At 42.8% G+C, this 21,656-nt stretch overlaps 1 protein-coding gene across 1 annotated transcript in view; it reads left to right on the top strand.

Moving 5' to 3' along the window:
* Positions 1–6,696: 6,696 nt before the first annotated feature.
* Positions 6,697–21,656, top strand: part of HACD3 (3-hydroxyacyl-CoA dehydratase 3) — a 30,180-nt gene continuing 15,220 nt past the window's right edge. The window contains exons 1-6 of the mRNA XM_027553003.1: positions 6,697–6,940; positions 13,077–13,119; positions 15,197–15,270; positions 16,191–16,355; positions 17,979–18,030; positions 20,998–21,108. Of these exons, the coding sequence (XP_027408804.1) occupies positions 6,854–6,940; positions 13,077–13,119; positions 15,197–15,270; positions 16,191–16,355; positions 17,979–18,030; positions 20,998–21,108 (532 nt within the window). The 5' untranslated portion in view covers positions 6,697–6,853. The remainder of the gene's footprint in view (positions 6,941–13,076; positions 13,120–15,196; positions 15,271–16,190; positions 16,356–17,978; positions 18,031–20,997; positions 21,109–21,656) is intronic.

Consider the following 21,656-nt stretch of genomic DNA (forward strand, 5'->3'; position numbering starts at 1 on the left):
AACAATGGTTGCCTCATGCTGCTGCTGCTGCTGCTGCTGCTAAGTCGCTTCAGTCGTATCCGACTCTGTGTCCCTCTATTGGGAAGGATCAAGGGTTAAAAAGGAAGAAAAGAAAAATACAAGTTACTCCCTAGTATCTTACCACTATATAAAGTTATAATCAAAATTTTTGTATCTTTTATCATAAATATTTTCAATACTGCTAGTGTCTTATTATTTTGCACAGCTGTATAGTTTTTCTACTGAATTCTCATACCACAATTCATTTGGTCATTCTTAAGTCCCAGTGTTTTTCTATGTAACATTGTAAACATCTTCATATATACATCTTTCTTCCTTGAAATTATTGTCTTAGAATAAAATCTCCAAAGGGGAATTACAAAGCCAACCAGCATAAACATCTCCATTTTTCTTGCTACTTCTTGCAAAATTGCTTTTCAAAATGATGCCACGAATTCACACTGCCCTTAGCTACACTCAGCATGAGTGTGGCAATTTCACTGAAACTTTTCTAGCACTGGGCATTATCATCAACATGCACATTTTAAGCATTTACTTTTTAAAACATTGTACTAGATGCTGTAGGATACCAAGAGGAGACAATCTGTGCTGCAGGGAGGCTTACAACCTAGTTCAGGGGTTCCCCAACCTCTGGACCATGGACTGGTACCTCCTGTCAAATCAGCAGCATCAGATTAGAAATAAAGGGCACAATAAATGTAATGCAATCGAATCATCCCCAAACCATCTGCCCTGTCTGTGGAAAAACTGTCTTCCATGAAATCCATCCCTGGTACCAAAAAGGCTGGGGACTTCTGATCTAGTTGAGGAAACAGATCATAAGCAGGTAATAGCAGCTGACTACATCATATCCCATGGGTTAGAGTTTGTTTTTCCACTTCCTCTATATTTTGCACCTTTTTGGAGACAGTACAAACCAAGCTGCCATAACAAAAAGGAGCCTTTTCAGTTAATTTTCATATTTAGTTTTTTGAATAAAAGCATATATAGTAGAAATATCCTCCTATGCTGGTCTTTCAGTCACTGTTTCCCTCCCCACAAGAAACTGAGGTTATTAGATTCTTGCATTTACTTTTTATGTAATATTTTAACGAGTGTGTATTAGTCACTAAGTCAGGCACGACTCTTTTTTGCGACCCCATGGACTGTAGCCCACCAGGCTCCCCCATCCATGAGATTTCTCAGGCAAGGATACTGGGGCCAGTTGCCATTTTCTTCTCCAGGGTATCTTCCTGATCCAGGGATTGGTCTCGTGTCTCTTGCATTGCAGGCAGATTCTTTACCACTGGGTCACCTGGGAAGCCCATTTTATGATATTGACTTGGCCAAAAATTCTTTTGTAACAGCTTACAGAAAAGCCCAAACAAACTTTTTGGCCAACACAATACATAAATTTATTGTCGTTCAGTCGCAAGTTGGGTCCGACTCTGCAACCCCCATAGACTGCAGCACGCCAGGCCTCCCTGTCTCTCACCATCTCTTGGAGTTTGCCCAAGTTTGCCCATAAACAAATGCCTATATGTAAATGTAGTATTCTTCTCTCCACTCCACTATTTTTTCCATAAATGGTAGCACACCAACTGTCTTCCTGGCAACCGTATGGGCAGCCCAGAAAGCCAAGACTTATCAGGTAGGTCAAATTGAACAGGGTGGAAAGGCCACTCCCCACACTCAAGGAAAGGGGCATCTCTGCACAGTCATCCGAACTGGGGATTGACAGGTTGAGGGGATGGTTTTTACAGCAATGATTGGCTGCAATGCTCACCACCCTCTTGGCATTGTTAAGAGGTTACAGGGATATGAACTGGTTGGGCACAGATTCCCCAGTAGATGCCTGGGCTGATCTCTCAGTCTCTCTCCACTCTCAACTTTGTGCCATCTAGATAGAGTAACTTGATTTCAGTTAAGGATATCTGGTTGGGTGATCCTGGGTGAGACACAGCACAGCCAAATTCAATAGTTCATTTTCCAAAGTTTCTTATAGATATAAAAAACTTCTGTAAAATGCTGGACAAGGAGAATGTGGATGATGACTTGCCAAAGGCAGGAGTACAGATTTATGTACTGAGCCTGTGCTTCAGCCCCAGGAGAAGGAAAAGGCAACCCACTCCAGTATTCTGCCTTGGGAATCCCATGGACAGAGGACCCTGGCAGGCTACAGTCCATGGAGTCACAAGAGTCGGACATGACTTACGCCACCACCACCATGTGCTTCAGCCACAGAAAGCACTCAGCAAATGCTTCTGGTGGCCAGAGGAGGGAGGGGTGACCCTGGGCCAAAGAGGGCTGGGGAGGCTTACCTGGAAAGTCGAATACAAAAACAGTGCTCGTTTGCATTTTCATTTGACTGGTATCATAAAACCCTCAGCCCTTCCTAATTCAGCTTGGCAGGGCTACTTCTGCTCTGCCTTTTTACCCCCTCTGCTATCTTTTATAATTTACCTGGATGCTACTCTTTCCCTTCCCCATTTCTATTTTTTTTTTTTACTGTATTTCCCATGGAGAGAGAGGCCCACAATAGTGGTCCTCACAGGAAACTTTAGGAATAGCTGAGAAGAATATTGGCAGGCACTGACTCTAACTCTCTCATTCGATGGATATGGAAGCTCAGGCCCAGAGAAGTCATCCAATGGGTTAGTGGTGGTGGAACCAATCTGGATAAGTCCCCTTCCACTGGACTTTTCTTATGGAGCATCTGAGGCAGAATGTCAACATTCAGTCTCCTTGCTTACCAAGAGCCCTGAATTCAATTCACCTTGGACAGAGGTCAGTTGATAAACCTCAGGGTTCAGATATGCTGGACTAAAATTACTTTTATTATACAGCCTCCAGGATGACCAGGGCTTTCCTGATAGCTCAGCTGGTAAAGAACCCACCTGCAAAGCAGGAGACTTTGGTTTGATTCCTGGGTTGGGAAGATCCACTGAAGAAGGGAACGGTTACTCACTCCAGTACTCTGACCTGGAGAATTCCATGGACTGTATAATCCATGGGTTCGAAAAGAGTCAGACACGACTGAGTGACTTTTACTATCACTATCAGAATGACTAAAATTTAAAAGACTGAAAATACCAAGGAAATAGAGCAACTAGAAAAAGCAAGAGAGTTCCAGAACAACATCTATTTCTGCTTTATTGACTATGCCAAAGCCTTTGACTCTGTGGATCACAACAAACTGTAGAAAATTCTTCAGGAGATGGGATTACCAGACCACCTTACCTGCCTCCTGAGAAATCTGTATGCAGGTCAAAAAGCAACAGTTAGAACTGGACATGGAACAACAGACTGGTTCTAAATTGGGAAAGGAGTATGTCAAGGCTGTATATTGTCACCCTGCCTATTTAACTTACATGCAGAGTTCATCATGCGAAATGCTGGGCTGGAGGAAGCACAAGCTGGAATCAAGATTGCCGGGAGAAATATCAATAACCTCAGATATGCAGATGACACCACCCTTATGGCAGAAAGTGAAGAAGAACTAAAGAGCCTCTTGTCGAAAGTGAAAGAGGAGAGTGAAAAAGCTGGCTTAAAACTCAACATTCAAAAAATTAATAACATGGCATCCAGTCCCATCACTTCATGGCAAATAGATGGGGAAACAATGGAAACAGTGAGAGACTTTATTTTCTTGGGCTGCACAATCACTGCAGATGGTGGTGACTGCAGCCATGAAATTAAGACACTTGCTCCTTGGAAGAAAATCTATGACCAACATAGACAGCATATTAAAAAGCAGAGACATTACTTTGCCGACAAAGGCCCATCTAGTCAAAGCTATGGTTTTTCCAGTAGTCATGAATGGATGTGACAGTTGGCCTGTAAAGAAAGCTGAGTGCCAAAAAATTAATGCTTTTGAACTGTGGTGTTGGAGAAGACTCTTGAGAGTTCCTTGGACTGCAACAGATCAAACCAGTCAATCCTAAAAGAAATCAGTCCTGAGTATTCATTGGAAGGACTGATGCTGATGCTGAAGCTCCAATACTTTGGCCACCTCATGCGAAGAGGTGACTCATTGGAAAAGACCCTAACACAGGGAAAGACTGAAGGAAGGAAGAGAAGAGGACAACAGAAGATGAGATAGTTGGATGGCATCACCGACTTGATGGACATGAGTTTGAGCAAGCTCCAGGAGTTGGTGGTGGACAGGGAAGCCTGGTGTGATGAGGTCCATGGGGTCACAAAGAGTTGGACATGACTGAGCGAATGAACTGACTGACTGAGAGCAACTAGAACTTTCAAACTTTGCTTGTGCAAGTGTAAATTGATCAAAACTCTTTGCAAAACTGCCTAATAGTATCTACAAAAGCTCAACATACATAGTCTATGACCTAGCAATTCCATTCCCAGGTATTTACCCAAGAGAACTGAGTAGTATATCCACAAAAAACAAGTACATAAATATTCATGGCTAAAAATGGAAAACAATGCAATGTCCATCATCAGAAGAACGGGCAATTTGTGAAAACTTTATACAGTTAAATGCTATACAAAAACCAAAAAAGTATGAACTGTTGATTCATACAACACAGATAAATCTCAAATACATTATGTTGAATGAAAGAAACCAGACACAAAGTGTACATTTGTCGATCCTATTTACACGAGATTCAAGAACAGACAAAAACTACGCTACGGTGATCCAAGTCATGATAGTAATTATTGGGGTGTAGGGAAGGGTAGGCAAATGTTTATTGACATGAAAGACCATGTAGTATGTTAGAAATGTTCCAGACCTTGATCTGGATAGTAATTAATTATACAGGTATAAACATGCAAAAATTCAGCTGAAGTCGAATATTTAAAATTTGCCTGGTTCCTATACCTCAGTTTTTAAAATGTGCCCTATATTGTGTCTACACTGTAGTAAAAGCAATGCAATAAAAGTACTTTCATAATTAAAAAAATATTTTATTTTTAAAATTCAAGGCTATCAAAGGTTGCTGTTTTCATTATGTCATAACAGGAAGATTATATCACCTCCAATTGGTTTGCCTCCTACTAATTCCTCCTCACTGACTGTTTTTTTTTTTTTGCCCAGTGCATATATGATTTTGCTAATCTCCTGCAACAAACTTCCTTGACTCCTCCGTGTCTGTAGGATAAAGTACAAACAGCTATTAAAACAGACTTCCCTGATGCAATACCTGGGTCTTTCGAGACCCAGGGCAACTTCTCTTCTCCATGCCCTTCACCCCCAGTATGTGTGCGTGTGCTCAGTCCCCCAGTCACCTTTGACTCTGCAACCCCACGGACTGCAGCCCACCAGGCTCTGTCCACAGGATTTTCCAGGCAAGAATGATGGGATCTGTTACCATTTCTCCCTCCAGGGGATCTTCTCCACCCAGGGATGCAACCCAAGTCTCCTGCATCTCCTGCACTAGCAGGCGAACTCTACCACTGAGCCACCTGGGAAGCCCCCACCGCCCAATATGCAGAACCTTCCATCTCTCTTCAACTTTGGACTCCCGCCCTGTGGGTCTACTGCCCTACCTCCGCTTCTTCCTCTATCAAATTCCTCCTCACATTTCACAGCCCAGCTCTCAAGGATTTACTCTCAAATGTCTGCTACTGGTTTCTACAACCCTCAGCTCCTACCTTCCTGCCTTTTTTAGAGCTCAGCATATTTCTCATATTGAAACCCTCTATATTTTATATGACCTACTCCCTGAGCTAAATGTTTTCTGAGAACTGGCATCATTTCATCTTTGGATCCCTGTGCTCAGGACTTTGCTAAATAAATGGGTACTAACAGATTGAATTATAAAAGTTCAATTTTGTCCCAGATTTCTGGTTTTCGTTGTCATGTTGCTTCCTATCGAATTCTTCTCTCCAAGCCGACTTGGGGCTGAAAGTGGATACAGACGCGATAGTTTAAATTAGATATAAATTGGTATTCTCTCTAGTTTGGGTTTCCGATTTAGAGATACAGTCTCCTGCGCTGTCCCATAGAATAGCCATTAATTTGTGACGTTAATTAATAGCCATTAATTTAAATTAATTAGAAGTAAAGGAAATAAAAAATTCAGTTTATCAGTCTCTTTAGCCACATTTCGAGTAGTCAAAAAGCCCCATGTGGGCAGTGGCTACCGTTATGGACAGCGCAGAATGGAATATTTCCATAATCTACGTGTAAAGTTCTATGGGATAGCGTTGGAAATCTTTGGCCTTTAAGGCTACTCTCCTCTCTTAGAACACTCTTCCGATCTCTTCTTCGCTTTCCCACTGCTTCCCTTATAACCATCATCATACTTATTATGTCTATAATTCCTTGCGGCTTTTTTTTTTTTTAATAGACTGAGGGTTTCAAGACGTCAGGTACTGTGACTTACTCCTGAAGCTTCGGTGTTTTATCTTTGCAGCTCAGGCACATAGCAGACGCTCAACAAATGTTGAATTAATGAGTGACAAATGGGAGGAACCTTCCAGATACACCAATCCCAAGTCCTTTCTCTATGCTAATCGGTTCTTCATGAGTCTCCAGCGTTTTTCAGTTTTTACTCTTATTTTTTAACCGTCCTCCAGCAGGTAAGAGGAACGACAACACACCAGCCAACTCCCGAGGCGTTCGCAGCGAGCGGCGGCGCCACTCGCTCCTGTGGCCCACCCCATCCCGCCTCCGCCCCGCCCCCACCCGGCTAGCGGCAAGGCGGGAGCCGGCGCCGCGGCCCCTCGCTCACTACTGCGCAGGCGCGGCCCGCGAGCGTGGGTCGTCTGGAGGCTGCGGACTGCCGGCACTTCGGAGCTCGGGGGTTTGCGGCCTTCGTCTGACCAGTTCCAGCCGCGCACTACCTGAGACAGCGAGGCGCAGCGAGCCGCTCTGGGCAGTGTGGTTATGGAGAATCAGGTGCTGACGCCTCACGTCTATTGGGCTCAGCGGCACCACGAGCTGTATCTGCGCGTGGAGCTGAGTGATGTGCAGGTAAAGGCCGGGCGGCGGGACGTGCGCCGGGTCTCGGCTCTGGGGACCCGCTGGGACCCCCGTCCCCTTTTTCCGGAGAGCCAGCAGCGCGTCAACGGGATCCAGGACACGGTGCGCTCTGGGCTGCCAGGCCAGAGCACGGGCTGCCCCTCATCAAGGCAGACCCCGGGCGCGACTCCCTGAAGGCTCAGGTTCCTTGGGTGCTGCGTGAGCCCCGCGCAACAGAGGCTGCCCCAGCAGTCTCTTTGTTCGCAGTTTGCGGCCTGGTGGAGCCCGAGCCTGGCCCTGGAGGCCTGGCTGTCTGGATTCGGGTTTGCCGAGGCCCCTCGAGGCGTGGGATGAGCTCTTTGGGTCGGAGATACAGTGTGACAGTGGCTTGCCGGGCCGTGGCTGGACGTCCAGCGCTGGTCTTAGAGGTCCCGCGGTCCCCTCGGGCCTTCAAGAGGCCCGCCGCTGCCTCGGGCGGGGGGAGGGGGGCACACCCACCTCCTAGCCATTCAGTGATGGAAATCATTCTTGTTCATTTTAAAATCCAGAAGACCCCGAAGGAGTGATTTCCCCCCTCTTCTGAAGACTGTGGGCTCACGTTTGCTGAGTTGCATGCAGAACTTCAAAATTATCTTAACTCACATTGAGCATTTATGCTTGATCTCATTGACTTGCATGTGAACAAGCTGAGGCTTCTTAATTGGTGGCCATCTCAGGACCTATGTACCCCCCTGTCTCTGTGAAAACCATCCAGGATTCCCATCGTTGAGGAGCTGAAGTTTGTAGTCTGGAATGTTCTTTCTATAGTCATTCTTACTGCCTACTCTCCTTGACATCTATGGCACTTTATAACCTCCTTCACTCCGGCTTAACTCCCTCTGCCTCTGAGTCAGGCGTTTATATTCAGTCTGTCAGCCCATCTGGCATATTGTCTTGCAAGGTATAGGTGATCTTTGATTGTAGACTTGAGTTTGTTGAATTCAGTCTTTGCTTCTGGAATATAAACCTGTTTTCCTATTGAAAGATAGTACTGGCCAGAATGCTTTAGGCTGTGACACTGCACGCTGTGTCGTTTAATATGTTAAACCCGGCTGAATTGTACTTTTACCTCAGAGGATGAATAAATGTTTTGTACAGTGTTCCTCTACTCTGCTTCAGGGTGTTTTAATAAAAAAGGAAAAAAGCAAAATCTTTGTAGATGGGCATCAAAGTCTCTTTCTAGAGAGAATTCTAACAGTAATCAATAAGAAAAGTATGGACCTTGTGTCGTGGCAATGTCTCTTAGATATTGTTAAACATTTTGTAGACCAGTTAAACTCAGAGACCCTCTCTAGTTGTAATAAGGATGTGATATCCTGGCGTACTTCTGAAACACAAACAGAAAAGCTGTTTTTAGGGGAGGTAGGGTGGTGGTGGTGGGGGAAAAAAATGTAAATTTGTTGGGCAAATGAAAGCATCACACTTAAATTTTTCCTGAAAGTTATAAACCTTTTAGTTAAGAAACATGAACATATGTGTTAATTGTATTTGGTGTATTTTCAAATATGAACGTATGCGTTTGGAATATCTTATAGTTAAAGAAATGTAAAGGTGGAGGAAAAAAATGGGATTTTCTTTTGGAAAGAGAAATCCTTTTTTATTTTTAGGGAAAAAAATAAATATTTTGTCCCCAGTTGAGTGTTTTTTTTACCTAGATTTCTTGTCTGTAATTCTGAGGCATCCATTGGTGCTACCATTAGTTTTAAAGTAACATGTCAGTATCATTCATAAAAGAAATCCCCTACCATGTGTGAAATACTACAGATTTACAAAGATGAGTCAGACAGACTCAGCTTTCCAAGGGTATTCTATCTAGGAGGAAGGATATTATATACAAACAAAAAATTCTGTGCATGAGTATGTTTATTTATAGATTTGGGGTTGAGTATTAAACCAGGTCCCTGGTGTTAAAGGAATTTGTTACCTCTCTTTTATTAATTACCTGGTGGCGTTTATTAATTCTTTTATTGCTTCGCTGGTGGCTCAGACAGTAAAGCGTCTGTCTGCAATGCAGGAAATCCGGGTTCGATCCCTGGGTTGGGAAGATCCCCTGGAGAAGGAAATGGCAGCCCACTCCAGTACTCTTGCCTGGAAAATCCCCATGGGTGAAGGAGCCTGGTAGGCTACGGTCCATGGGGTTGCAAAGAGTCGGACCTGAGTGACTTCACTTTCACTTTACAGAAATAAGATGAAGTATTCTTGTCAGACTGAAACTGGGAGAACTTTCTGGAAAGAGGACGGCATAGACTTTCAGATCATCTGATTTGTTGTAGGAGTCAATGCCCTATAACCAGAGACTGCCAGGAACACACCTCTAGTTAAACAAGTTGTGTTTATTGCTCATAACAGCAAGGGAGAGCATACCCTGTGGGGCTAGCTCATTAGAACGTTAGAGCTGATTATAGAATTTGGACTTTGGAGACTGGGGGATAGACTAAGGAAGCAAGGATTCACTTTAAATTAGATGCTGTGAGAAAACAGGACCAATGCTATGGTTGAGCATCTGAATAAATCATATATAGGGAAGAGAGATTAGAACAAGAATAAAACTAATTGGTAGAGGAGTGGCAGTCACATATTTTGGCGTAGGGGCAGGGTAACATGTTTTGTGAGTGGCAGTGTGGCCATGTTTTTGTCTGTGCTTGCACAGAATTATGAAATGGCTTTATCTCATTTTATCAAGGTATTCTGTTCTTGTGTAATAGCAGAGTAATGTGTCCTAGCTGTGAATGCCAGGCCAGCTTTTGAATGTCAGGGGCTGCTCCTTTTTAAAAACTTCCCAATTAATTGCTCCACGCATGGCCTGTGGAACTGGTGATTCTGGCTTGGGATGAAGCGTTCCGTTTATTTGCTTAATGAAGACCATTTGTGGAGTACCTGCATTAAGCTGGGTTCTGGGTTTTCGGACAGTTCTCTATCGCCCCCTGCTTTCTGTAGCTTATGTGTAAGTGAGTTTCAGTATTGCCAGTTTGAGGGCATCAGACATGCTCCCTTCCCGAGATACAGAGAGCTGTCAGGGTTTCATATCTCTCCTCCGTCTTTGGAGCTGTAGAGCTAGAGCCTGATGAGAAACCACCACTGAGGTGAGAAGAAAAAGGCTTCGTCAGCAGCTGTTTTCTGTGTTTGAGGTGAGCAGTAGCAAAGACACCAGTGAAAGTCCATTGGGGCTAAGGCATGGTTGCTTTCAGAATAAAGTTGGTTTACAGGATAAGCATGAAGGACAGATTTGTGCCAACAACCATAGTTGTTAAAGCATTTGTTCATTTTTCGAGGTTTTTGTTCATTTCAGTTGTATGAGGGCTGTGTGTTTAGCTTTGTTTGGGAGCTGTTGGAAAGATGCTGTTCTTGACCTTACCTGATAGAGTCTGGTGGAAAGAGTTGGTTCCTTACTCTTCCACTTAATATCTGGTGTCCGTGGATTATTAACTTAACCTTTATGAGCCTCAGTCTCTTCATACAAATAAATGTGAATAACACCTAATTCACGGGATTGTTTTGAGGCTTGCCTTGGATAATAGATTTGAAAGTGCTTTGTGAATTCTGGTGTGCTACTCAGGTGTAAAACATTATTATTGTGATACTAAACCTTAGATGAGAAACACAAAGAACAATAGAACAGAATAGACTTACCCATGTGTGAAAACTTATTGAACCGCAGTGGTGGCTTTACAAATTAATGGAGGAAAGGGTGAACTATTCAGGAGATTGTGTTGGGACAATTGGTAATCCAAGTGGCAAAAAGATAAAATAAGATCTTGTCTTATGCCATACACAAAAGTCAATGCCTCCATTTCTGAGTCCTTCAGAAAAGACTCAGCTGGGTGTTGTGGCTTGGGATCTCTCATGTGGTTGTTCGGATGTCATTTGTGGTTGACAGGTTGAAGAGTCTGAAGTAGACTCTTCAAGGATGTGCCGCTCACCTTATTGGCAAGTTATCCATGAGTTAATCCTTCACAGAGGATACGTGGGGCTACTTGAGTGTTCTCATGCCCCGGTGTCTGAGTTTTCCCAGAGCGAGCTCAGAAGGAAGCTGCAGTGCCCTTTATGACCTAGCGTGAGAAGTCACATGGTTCATTTCCACTGTGTTCTATCGGTTACACAGATTCCTGATGTCATTTGGAAGGCGATTACACAAGAGTATAAATACCAGGGGCAGAAGATCATGGGGGGGCATCTTGCAGGTGGCAACCACGGCACTTATACTTGCATTTCCAGAAAAGAGAAAGAGAGAACATTCTCCAGTTCATTTGGTGATGCAGTTATAAGAAAGGGAAATTATAGGCCAATCTCATTTATAGACATAGATGTTAATTTTTTTTTTATCACTTCCGTGTCTCTTCCTTCCCAGTTTTGAGCTTGTTTCTGGCATTTTTTTTTTTTAATTGAAATATCTTCCTTAATTACCAACACCTTTGGAGAAGCTGAATCTGACGTGCCCATGTACTGCTGGGTAGGAGTTGATGGTGGTTCAGTTGCTAAGTTGTGTCCGACTCTTGCGACCCCATGGACTGTAGCCCACCAGGTTCCTCTGTCGATGGGGTTCTCCAAGCAAGAATACTGGAGTAGGTTGCCACTTCTTTCTCCAGGGGATCTTCCTGACCCAAGGATTGAACCCTGGTCTCCTGCTCTGCAGGCAGTTTCTTTACTGACTGAGCTACCAGGGAAAGAGTTAGCATCTAAAATCTGACTCAGAATGCTTAATAAACTGCAGGCCTTAGGCTGTGTCTAGAGCTTAAACCTTGGCTGCTCACATCTTGTGTCTGAGGAGAATAAACTGAGCCCCCCGCAGACTCCTTTTTCCTTCCAGGTGAATTAGGATATGGGGAACACAGAGTAAGCAAAGAAGTGACCTAAATAGGAAATGTACCACTGAGACATCCCAGAACGCAGGCTTTCATGATGATACTCACACTAAAACCCTGCTTCCCTTATAGAGGAACCATGCCCCTGAACGTATAACTTTTTTGGTGAAGTTCCTTAATTCCCTCTCCCTGGCACAGAGATCATCTGGCTTATTAGCCCCTGTGGGTGAGCTTCTCAGCCTCAAGTCTATACTCTCACTGGGGAGGTTCTTGGCTTAAAAGCTCCCTCACCCAGCCTTCATGCTCCCCCTTTTCCTAACACTTGGCTATGAGTGAAGCATTTAGGCTCCCATTGTTAGAATAAACATACCCTTCACCTTCTCTCTGTCTTGTTTGTTTTCTTTGATGCAAGATGGAAAACAGAGCAGAGCCTACAGAAGAAGAGTAAATGAACTAGTTATGGCACTGGAAATACGCTGCTGCTTGCTTGTTAATTTTGATCTGGGAGTTAGGATGCAAACTGTTTCTCATCCCCTGAAAAAAAAAAAAAGAGTTAAGTTGCTAAAAGGCACATAGCAACTTCTGGGAATAAATGAACAATTTAGAGAATTTCCATCTCTTCTAGTCTTGGTTTGGATAGAGGTTAAGAGAGCGTGGAGCCTAAGACTCAGGGACTGCACGTTTTCATTTTCATCCAACTGCCTGTAATCTACAGCCCTTCACTTAACATACAGGAATTAATTTGTTTTTCATGATGCGGTATGGGTGTCCCTCCTGGTAAGGCTGTCCCTAACCGTTCTGTTCTTGTTGTACTCACTCTCTTCTTAAACTCCCGTAACACTTAACTGTTTTTTTCTACTCTTTTGGTCTTGAGCATATGTTACTTGATACTATATTGTTTCTTCTCACAGGATATGACTCATCTGTCCTACCAGATTCCCTGCCTCCACAGCTCAGGGACTGAGTCTTAGAGATCCGTGTATTCCCCCATGGCACCTCACACGGCACCATCTACCACTGACCATGAGCAGAATGGACTGATTCAGTATATGATTGCTCTTCACGGCAGAGCAGTTTAGGGTCCTTCTTGCGGGAGCCTGCAATCTGCCATGTGTACAGATAGATACAGAGAAACCCTCCACAGAGATGGGAGTAAATGACCAAATATATTCTCTGGAGGAAGCACAGGGCAGGAAGGTCGAGTCCCCAGGGTGGAACAATGTAGGGAGGGAAGTAAGCCACTGGTTTTAATTTGATTTTTCTCTTCATTAAAATGTCCTTCTTGCTTTCTTGGTCTTTTTCCACAGAATCCTGCCATCAGCATCACTGAAAATGTGCTACATTTCAAAGGTCAGTATCTGGGCAAAAGGTTCCTAGGCCTCTACACAGTTAAAGAGACATTGTGATGGTTGCTTTTTATCTTTATCTGTTTATTTTACTCACTCTCTATTGATGTTTACCTTTCTCATACTCGTGGGGTAAATTATATTATTTTGAGGTATGATCAGAGAGCTCAGTAATTTAACATCCCACTTTCCGCTGGGAAAGGCAGGAGATATAGCAAAATGGTATCCTAGGTTAGAAATCAGGAGATTTAGCTTAAAATTCTGCTACTACTTTGGACAACTTATTGATTTCTGTGGGCCTATAGGGTGTTGGGTTATAATCTGTGTTTCTTAAACTTGAAGATCCAAGGACACCTGAACGTATATCTACAGGATCCTCTAGGGCCACAGACCCTAGGTTGAAAAGCATGTTAAGAGTTAAGTATGGTCACTGTAAGTGATATTTGACTCCATTACACTTGTGAACGCAGTGGCAAACAGCCGCTGAACTCGTACAAGTATTACTTGATTATAAGGTAGCTATCTAGATGACTCAAAATATGCTTCTTTTTAAAAATATTAGAACAAAACCCAACAATAGAAATTTTCTTAACAAGACTTTGTGGCTCCCTGATGTTATACTTACAGACCAATTTAATAAGCACTGTACTTTAGATGATATCTGAAGCCTTTCCAGCTCTGAGAGTCTTTAATTCTGTGAATTCACCTCCATCTCCTTCTTAGTTCATCAGCAGATTTTCTGCTGAGCCTGAGAGGGTAGGTCGGGATTCACTGATACCCAGTGGAGTGGGATTCTCCCTGCTGTCTTTCTATTCTGGTTCCTTGGAATGTCATTAGTAAGTGACTGGGGTTATGGGAGATTGAAGAGTTTCTGCCTTATATGAGACTCCATCTACCTTAATATACTTATGTGAAAGCACAGCCTGGCTTTTGAATCTACTTTGCCAAGTGAGAGCCATGGTGGTAATGGCTCAGACTTTGGAGGGAGCTCAGCATTTGGAAGGAAATTAAAATGATAAACGTGTATGTTGCCATGTGGAGCTTTCTAGACTGTCCTACCCTAAGGAATTTGTGGTCTTAGAGAATAGCTACCTATAACACATAATAGGCAAGTCCTTCCACACATGGTCAGATGAGGAAAGATAATCCCAAGAGTTAGAGGGCAGGGACATCCTGTAGTCACTGGCTTTTAGGCATGGCAACTGCTGCCTTTGGGGGAAAATGCCATGTCAGGGCACAGGAATGGCATGATGGTCAACCTGAGGTCTTTCTTCCTAGTTCCATTTGTCCTCTTGGGAATGAGGTGAAAAAATGTTATTTCTCTTTTTTATTCCATTTGGCATGTGCTAAAGGAGCAGTCACCTGCTCCATTGTCTACCCCTGGTTGTGTGTGCAAGTTGCTCCAGTCGTGTCCAACTCTTTGTGACTCCATGGACTCTGGCTCCCTAGGCTCCTCTGTCCATGGGACTTCCCAGGCAAGAATACTGGAGTGGGTTACCACGCCCTCCTCCAGGGATCTTCCTGACCCAGAGATCAAACCCATGTCTTATGTTTCCTGCACTGGCCGGCAGGTTCTTTATCACTGGTGTCACCTGGAAAGTCTCCCATCTCTGGTTGGAAGATGTTAAATTTAGAATTTTCTTTGAGACGGTACATTAGAGGGTCCATGTACCCTGCAGCTTTGCTTAACTGCAGTCAAGAGAATACGCCTACTTGACTTTTCTCTGCTGTGGATTCAGAGCCAAAGTAAATGTGAACGTTAAATTTATATAGAGTTTATATAATGTTATCTTTGGCTTTGCTTTCCGTATTCTTTTTGCTTATCTGTTATTTATACCAGCCATCATTGAGGCCTCATTAGAAGATTAAATATTCTGGAACTGATCACCAAAAAGTCATAAGGAGATAAACTTTTGTCGAGGATTTAGCTTTCATCTAGCTGTTGAGTAGCTCTGCTCACAAGCCCCCACTCACTTGGCAGGACCCATTAATATTTTCATACTTCTGAAAGAACTGCACCAAGCTAACATTTGAATGGCATTGTTCTGCTCAAATTCACAGCAACCCACATTTCTTTATAGCTCAGGGGCATGGTGCCAAAGGAGACAATGTTTATGAATTTCACCTGGAGTTCTTAGACCTTGTGAAGCCAGAGGTATGTTCTTTCCTTCCTTCCCTTTCTATTTTAAGAAATAAATACTTATAGTTTTGTGAAATGGGGGGCAAGCCTTATGGGGAAGAAGAAGATAAACCTAAGCAGAATATACTTTTGTTTGGAACAGAGCCCAGGTGTTAGCCACAGAGTAAGAGGAAAATTGGAGAACCTGAGTTGAATCTGGGCTTTGTCATTATTAGTGGTGTGAAGAAGTCTCCTCACTTCTTTGCATTTCAGTTTTCTCATATGTTACATGGAGGATTGGGTTAAGTGGATCTCTAAGGTTCTTTCCAGCTGTGAGTTTCTTAATAGTCAGCAGTGGTTTAAGGGTTTCTTAATAGTCAGCAGTCTGGGACTTCATTTGGAGGAAAAGAGAGAGGCCATACAAAGAAATAATGAGCTGGAGCACCCCTAAGAATTTGAGTTTAGTTGAGAAGGCTCTGTAGTGAAAGACTGCTTTTAAAAAAGCTGTAACTGATACAGTACAGTTCTGGCCTTGATGCAGGCCTTTCTAAATGCTGGAAACCACTGACCATTTGAATTGAATCATCTTCATGGGAAGATTTGGAAGGCAGTAGTGCCCTTGAGAAGGCGGTTGGATGTAGAGCCTGGCATGATGTAGATCCAGTAGGGAGTTCATGCTAATTTCTAATTAGTAGGGAGTTCATGCTAATTACCAAGATAATCAAGACTATCTGCCTTTCTTGTCTGGCTTTCCTCCTGTGTCCCCAGTGGGGCAGCGGGTGGGGAGGGAACCGGAGCAAGATATTGCTGTTCTTGGCGTTCTTCCTTGTGCCAGCCCTTGGTCTAGATGTTCTCTTTGCCCCAGGACTTTTAGGAACTGAGAAGGAACAGCAGTAAGTACCATGCAGCTTCTTTGATGGGAAAGGGCATTCTCATGTTCTTGCTTTCTCTCCTAGCCGGTTTACAAGCTGACCCAGAGGCAGGTAAACATCACCGTGCAGAAGAAGGAGAGTCAATGGTGGGAGAGACTCACCAAGCAGGAGAAGCGCCCACTGTTCTTGGCCCCTGACTTTGATCGTTGGCTGGACGAGTCTGATGCTGAAATGGAGCTCAGAGCCAAGGTCAGTAAGGATCTGGGATCTAGACAGAAGTCATGAGGAACCCAAGTTATTTGGGCCACCTCAGATATCTATCAGGATCTGATAGAATAAGGACAAAAATATAAATTCACTGAATGACCTGGAGACGTGGTTTTATAGAAGTATTGGGCATGTATTTTGTAGACTGTTCCTCAGTTGGGTTTTGTTTGATGTTTTTCTCATGATTAGCTTAGGGTGATGGGTTTTGGGTAGGAAGGCCACAGAGGTAAAGTGCCATTCTTATCATGTCATATCAAGCTTTTAATACTCTCAACATGACCTATAGCTCTTGATGTTAATCTAGCTCACCTGGATGTGGTTAATCTTTGGTAGGTTTCTCCACTGTATGGTTTCTCTACTATAATGTTACTCTTCTCCTTTCTTTACTGTTTTCTTTGGAAGGAAGTCACTATGCACAGTTCACACTTAACAAGCCAGAAGTTATGCTTCCCATTCTTAGGGTGGAGTATCTGTATACTTTATTTGGAATTCTGCATGGGAGATTTTTCTTTTCTCCTTTATTTATTGTCATTTATTTATATCAGTATGGATATTGTCATTTATTTATATCAGAACAGATTTGGTTTATAGTTGGGCTGTAATTCAATACTGGGTAATATATCTTGTTGCTCATATTGTTCTATCTTTGGCCACTGGAAGCTCTTGCGGTTGGCTCTTGTGTCCCTTTGACACAGCTCCATCATCATGGGCCTTTTTTTTTTTAAAGTGCATCCTTAATTTCTGGCACTGTAAGCTGCTCCAGGTTTATCTTGTATATTCCCAGGCCTGTTGTTTTTATTGCAGGATGATAGTGGAAACCAGGATCTGGGTGATCTGCGTGCTAAGTGTGCTCATTGCTACTGAGATATTACTTTTAGGTTCTCTCAGCTGACAGCACAAGGAAATATATGTGTGTATACCAGCCCATGTATATACATGTACCTCTAAGTATTTCCATATATATCCATCTATATCTATATTATCCTAATATAAGTTCACACTAATGTTGGAGATTTGATTTTAGCTTATAGAAAATTATCGAAGTCTTAAAAAATGAAATAGCAATCTATTTCCTGTCTTAAATTTCTGTTTTGTTTCTACAACCATGACAGATTTTCTAGATGTCTTTTCCAGCTCTAAGATCTTAAGGCTGCCCACTTTGTAGTTTGGAAGCCAGCTGATTGGTTTAATTCTGTGAGCCCTGGATGGGTCATTCTGTAGTGCCAGTGCTACCCAGTAAGGAGTCAGGCTCCTTAGTACCGTGAGTTCAGACATTTTTCCCAAGGAAGTGAGAACACAATTGGAGGAGGAGGTGGCTTTGAAGGACTCAGATCATTTATCTCTCATGTGGGCTTCTGCAAGCATCTGGGAATTTTAACTTGTGTTTTTTTTGTTTTTTCAATTTATTTTTTTACTGAAGTATAATTAAAATACAATGTTAAATACATTATTGTTGTACAGCAGAGTGCCTAATTTATACACATATATACACATCCTTTTTCATATTCTTTTCCCTTATGGTTTATCACAGGATATTGAATATAGTTCCCTGTACCATACAGTAGTCTAACTTGTGTTCTTGGAAAACTTCTGTCCAAATTCTAGGAAGAAGAACAATTAAATAAACTCAGACTCGAAAGCCAAGGCTCCCCTGAAAGTAAGTTGCCCCTACTGCTATGGTGGTTACCAGTTAACTTGTGACAGAGATGGGAGTGTGGATGAGTGTGAAGCAGCAGGAGGGCTTGTATTGGGTGGATGAGTTTCTGAGAAATCCTTAATGCCCAATGCTTAAGCTGTGCAAACCCGCATCTAAAGTGTTACTTACTTTTAATGTTTCCCTGCTGTTGGGGGCCTGACATCATCTGAGTACACCAAGGTTGGTGTAGCAGAATGGAAGAACCTCAGCCTCCTGGACTGGCCTAGTAGGGTGCTAGGTGGCAGCAAGTCCTTCAGAGACCTGGAAAGTACTGCATAGGTCCATGACTACAGTTCTTCCAGTCTGGTGGTGTTTTCCTAACCGAGATCATAAGGGCTGTTGATGTCAGCCTTAAAGATGGAAAGTATTCTGTACAGTCCTGCTGTTCATTAACCTTTTAAAAATTCAGTTCTACTTCTATGTCTGTCCAAGTGTGTCTGTCTCTAAGTGTGTTACCTTCTGGGTATCATAGATTAAATTCAGCAGCTCTTAAATTCATGCTTTATGGAAAGCATTGTCCTAGGCCTTTGAGCTTTGGAGCCAGTGATCCGTCAGAGCACTGTGCTTGAAGAGCTTATCCATTCTAGTTGGAGGACCATGCAGGTCTATACAAAACTAATGCTGAAAAGCAGAATGAATAAGTGTTCCTCATGTGTCCAAAATCAAAAACTTTTCAAGTTTTAGTGGCACTTATTTGGCATGCCATAAGTAGGGAAACAGAGAAGGCAATGGCACCCCACTCCAGTACTCTTGCCTGGAAAATCCCATAGATGGAGGAGCCTGGTAGGCTGCAGTCCATGGGGTCGTGAAGAGTCGGACACGACTGAGCGACTTCACTTTCACTTTTTACTTTCATGCATTGGAGAAGGAAATGGCAACCCACTCCAGTGTTCTTGCCTGGAGAATCCCAGGGACGGGGGAGCCTGGTGGGCTGCCATCTGTGGGGTCGCACAGAGTCGGACACAACTGAAGTGACTTAGCAGCAGCAGCAGCAGCAAGTAGGGAAAGAGCTTCCCTGATATAGACAAACTGCCTGCAATGCAGGAGACGCTGGTTTGATTCCTAGGTTGGGAAGATCCTCTGGAGAAGGGTTAGGCTACCCTTTCCAGTATCTTGGGCTTCCCTTATGGCTCAGTTGGTAAAGAATCCACCTGCAATGCGGCAGACCTGGGTTCGACCCTTGGGTTGGGAAGATCCCCTGGAGAAGGGAAAGGCTACCCACTCCAGTATTCTGGCCTAAAGAATTCCATGGACTGTATAGTCCATGGGGTTGCAAAGAGTCAGGCACGACTGAAGGGGAAATTTTAGAGCAGTTGTTTTCAAGCTATGTACCATGGTACCCCAGGGATTCCCAGAGATGCTTTGGAGAGGTAGGCCAAGCAGGCAGGTCCACTTCAATTAGAGCAGCTTGGCTTTTGTGTTTTATGTATTAGCGTCCCGAATAACGCTTCTTATGGAAGTGTTTATGGAAGTCCATAACATTTCTTATGGAAAAGACAATTTGTTGCTTTAAAAAATTTTTGAATAACCACTAATTTAGAGGAATTTTCTGCTTTAGAAAAGCCGAAGGGAGAGGACTAGTGGAGATGAAGGATAATGACATAAAAAGGCCACCTTTGGTGTCCAGAGGGATAAACTTCTGAAATATGTAAAAATTCTTATGTATGGATTACTTTATGATCTTAGAAAAAGCTTTAGCAGTTTTATCTAAATTCATAAAATCTCCTAATAAAGTTCTTTAAATGGGGAAATGTAATACATTTTTGTAGTTTTGAAGAAAAAAATTTTAATTTGTTAAATGTTGCTACAAGTATGACTTTTTTCACCCCTTGAGATAAGGCTGTTTTTGATTGGACATACCAAGTATGATTATTTGAGCATCAACCAAGTTTCTATGCTGGATATCTCTATAGAAACACTGATATGTGGCTATAAAAATATGTAGGTAGGAATAAATGTGTAGCAGCAAAACCTGAACTCCAAAGCTCTTCTTAAGAATTATCCTTTCCTGTGCCCTACTCCTTTGACTCAACCATGACTCTGTCTAAGCTCCTTACTCTTCCCTTAATTCTATTATTGGCTATGTCTTCGAAAACCCTTAGGCTGCAAAGTTAATGACCTTTATTCTCCTTCCTTCTTCTTGGTTTGCAGTTTTCCGCCTTTGGTTATATCCTCATTCTTCCATCTTCCAAAGCCCTGATTAGATAACCATCTCATCCATGCAGACTTGGCCTGATACATGCTTCTCCAGCCTAAAGTCATTTTCTCACCTAGAAATTCTCACAGGATATTACCTGTCACTCTCAATCTTGAAATATGGATCGTAGATTGTAAACTCTCTGAGGGGAGCATCATGTCTTAACCATCTTTGAAGCTCAGTGATGCCACTCACAGTATCTTGCATGTTGTAGGTGTTCACTTAATGTTTGGTTGAATGGATACATGGTCAAATATTAGATGTTTTTAATTCAGTTTCTGTTTCTTTGAGGTAGTTTGACCTATATGCCCTAAAAAAATTCTAAAAAAGAACAAACTGTATATTATATTAAGATGACAGGAGCAAGGACTGAATATAGCTTTATTTCCTTTCCTTATAATGCCTCCTTAGCTAGTCAGTTATTCTTTGCCAGATGTAACTTTTCCTTTTCCTTCTTGGATTTGTTAAGTCTGTGTACTTAACCCTTCAAGACTGTGAGGGAAAAGACCACCGAAGATATGCCTTGGACTACAGTGTTCCTTATAATTTTGCTTATCTGTTTTCTATGGGACCAAGAGCCTGGTTGGTGCAGGCCTGGGCCAGGTATTTGTTGAGAAGCTTAGGGCACCCATGTACGAAAGAGGGATGCAGTCATCCAGGTAAACCCCACATACCTGTCTCCTGCTGTGACTACTATTTTTAACATCTTTCTGCCTTTCTTTGCTTTTCAGCTCTTACAAGCTTGAAGAAAGGATACCTGTTCATGTATAATCTAGTGCAGTTCTTGGGATTCTCCTGGATATTTGTGAACATGACCGTGAGATTCTTTATCTTGGGAAAAGGCAAGTACACAGTTTCAAAGCTTGCTTTCTTTTTTGAGTGGTTTGGCCCACTGTTCAGAAGTGACACTTTCTGCCTTTCAGCCTGCCACACCAACCCCTTCCACCCCCACCATGTTTATGTAGCGCTTCAGGCCTCTCACTGGATGCTCGCAGCTCTCACTTCCCATGACCTTGTGAAACAGGCTGCCTGGATGTTCTGTTCATTTAATAGGTGAGGAAACAGATTTGGAGATGGTCAAAGAAATGGTCCACATCCACCCAGCTAGCCAGAGGTACATCTTGGACTAAAATCCCTTTCTTATTCACTGCTTGATAATTCGTTTATAACTAACTAAATTGATGAGATACTCCCAGTGTCAAAGTTACACAAAGTCCTAAAGGGATCCCACTCCTTTGGAGCCTAAATAGACTAAATGGACTGTTGTGAAACTGAATGAAAAGACTATCATAAAGGTATTAGTTCTTGCTAAGTTAATTTATATGTTTAGCAGAATTCTGGCCAAAGTAATGACAATAGAACATTTTTGAGAATGTGATCTAAAGTATTC

Source organism: Bos indicus x Bos taurus, chromosome 10 (assembly GCF_003369695.1).
Source record: "Bos indicus x Bos taurus breed Angus x Brahman F1 hybrid chromosome 10, Bos_hybrid_MaternalHap_v2.0, whole genome shotgun sequence".
In the NCBI taxonomy this organism is placed as follows: domain Eukaryota; kingdom Metazoa; phylum Chordata; class Mammalia; order Artiodactyla; family Bovidae; genus Bos; species Bos indicus x Bos taurus.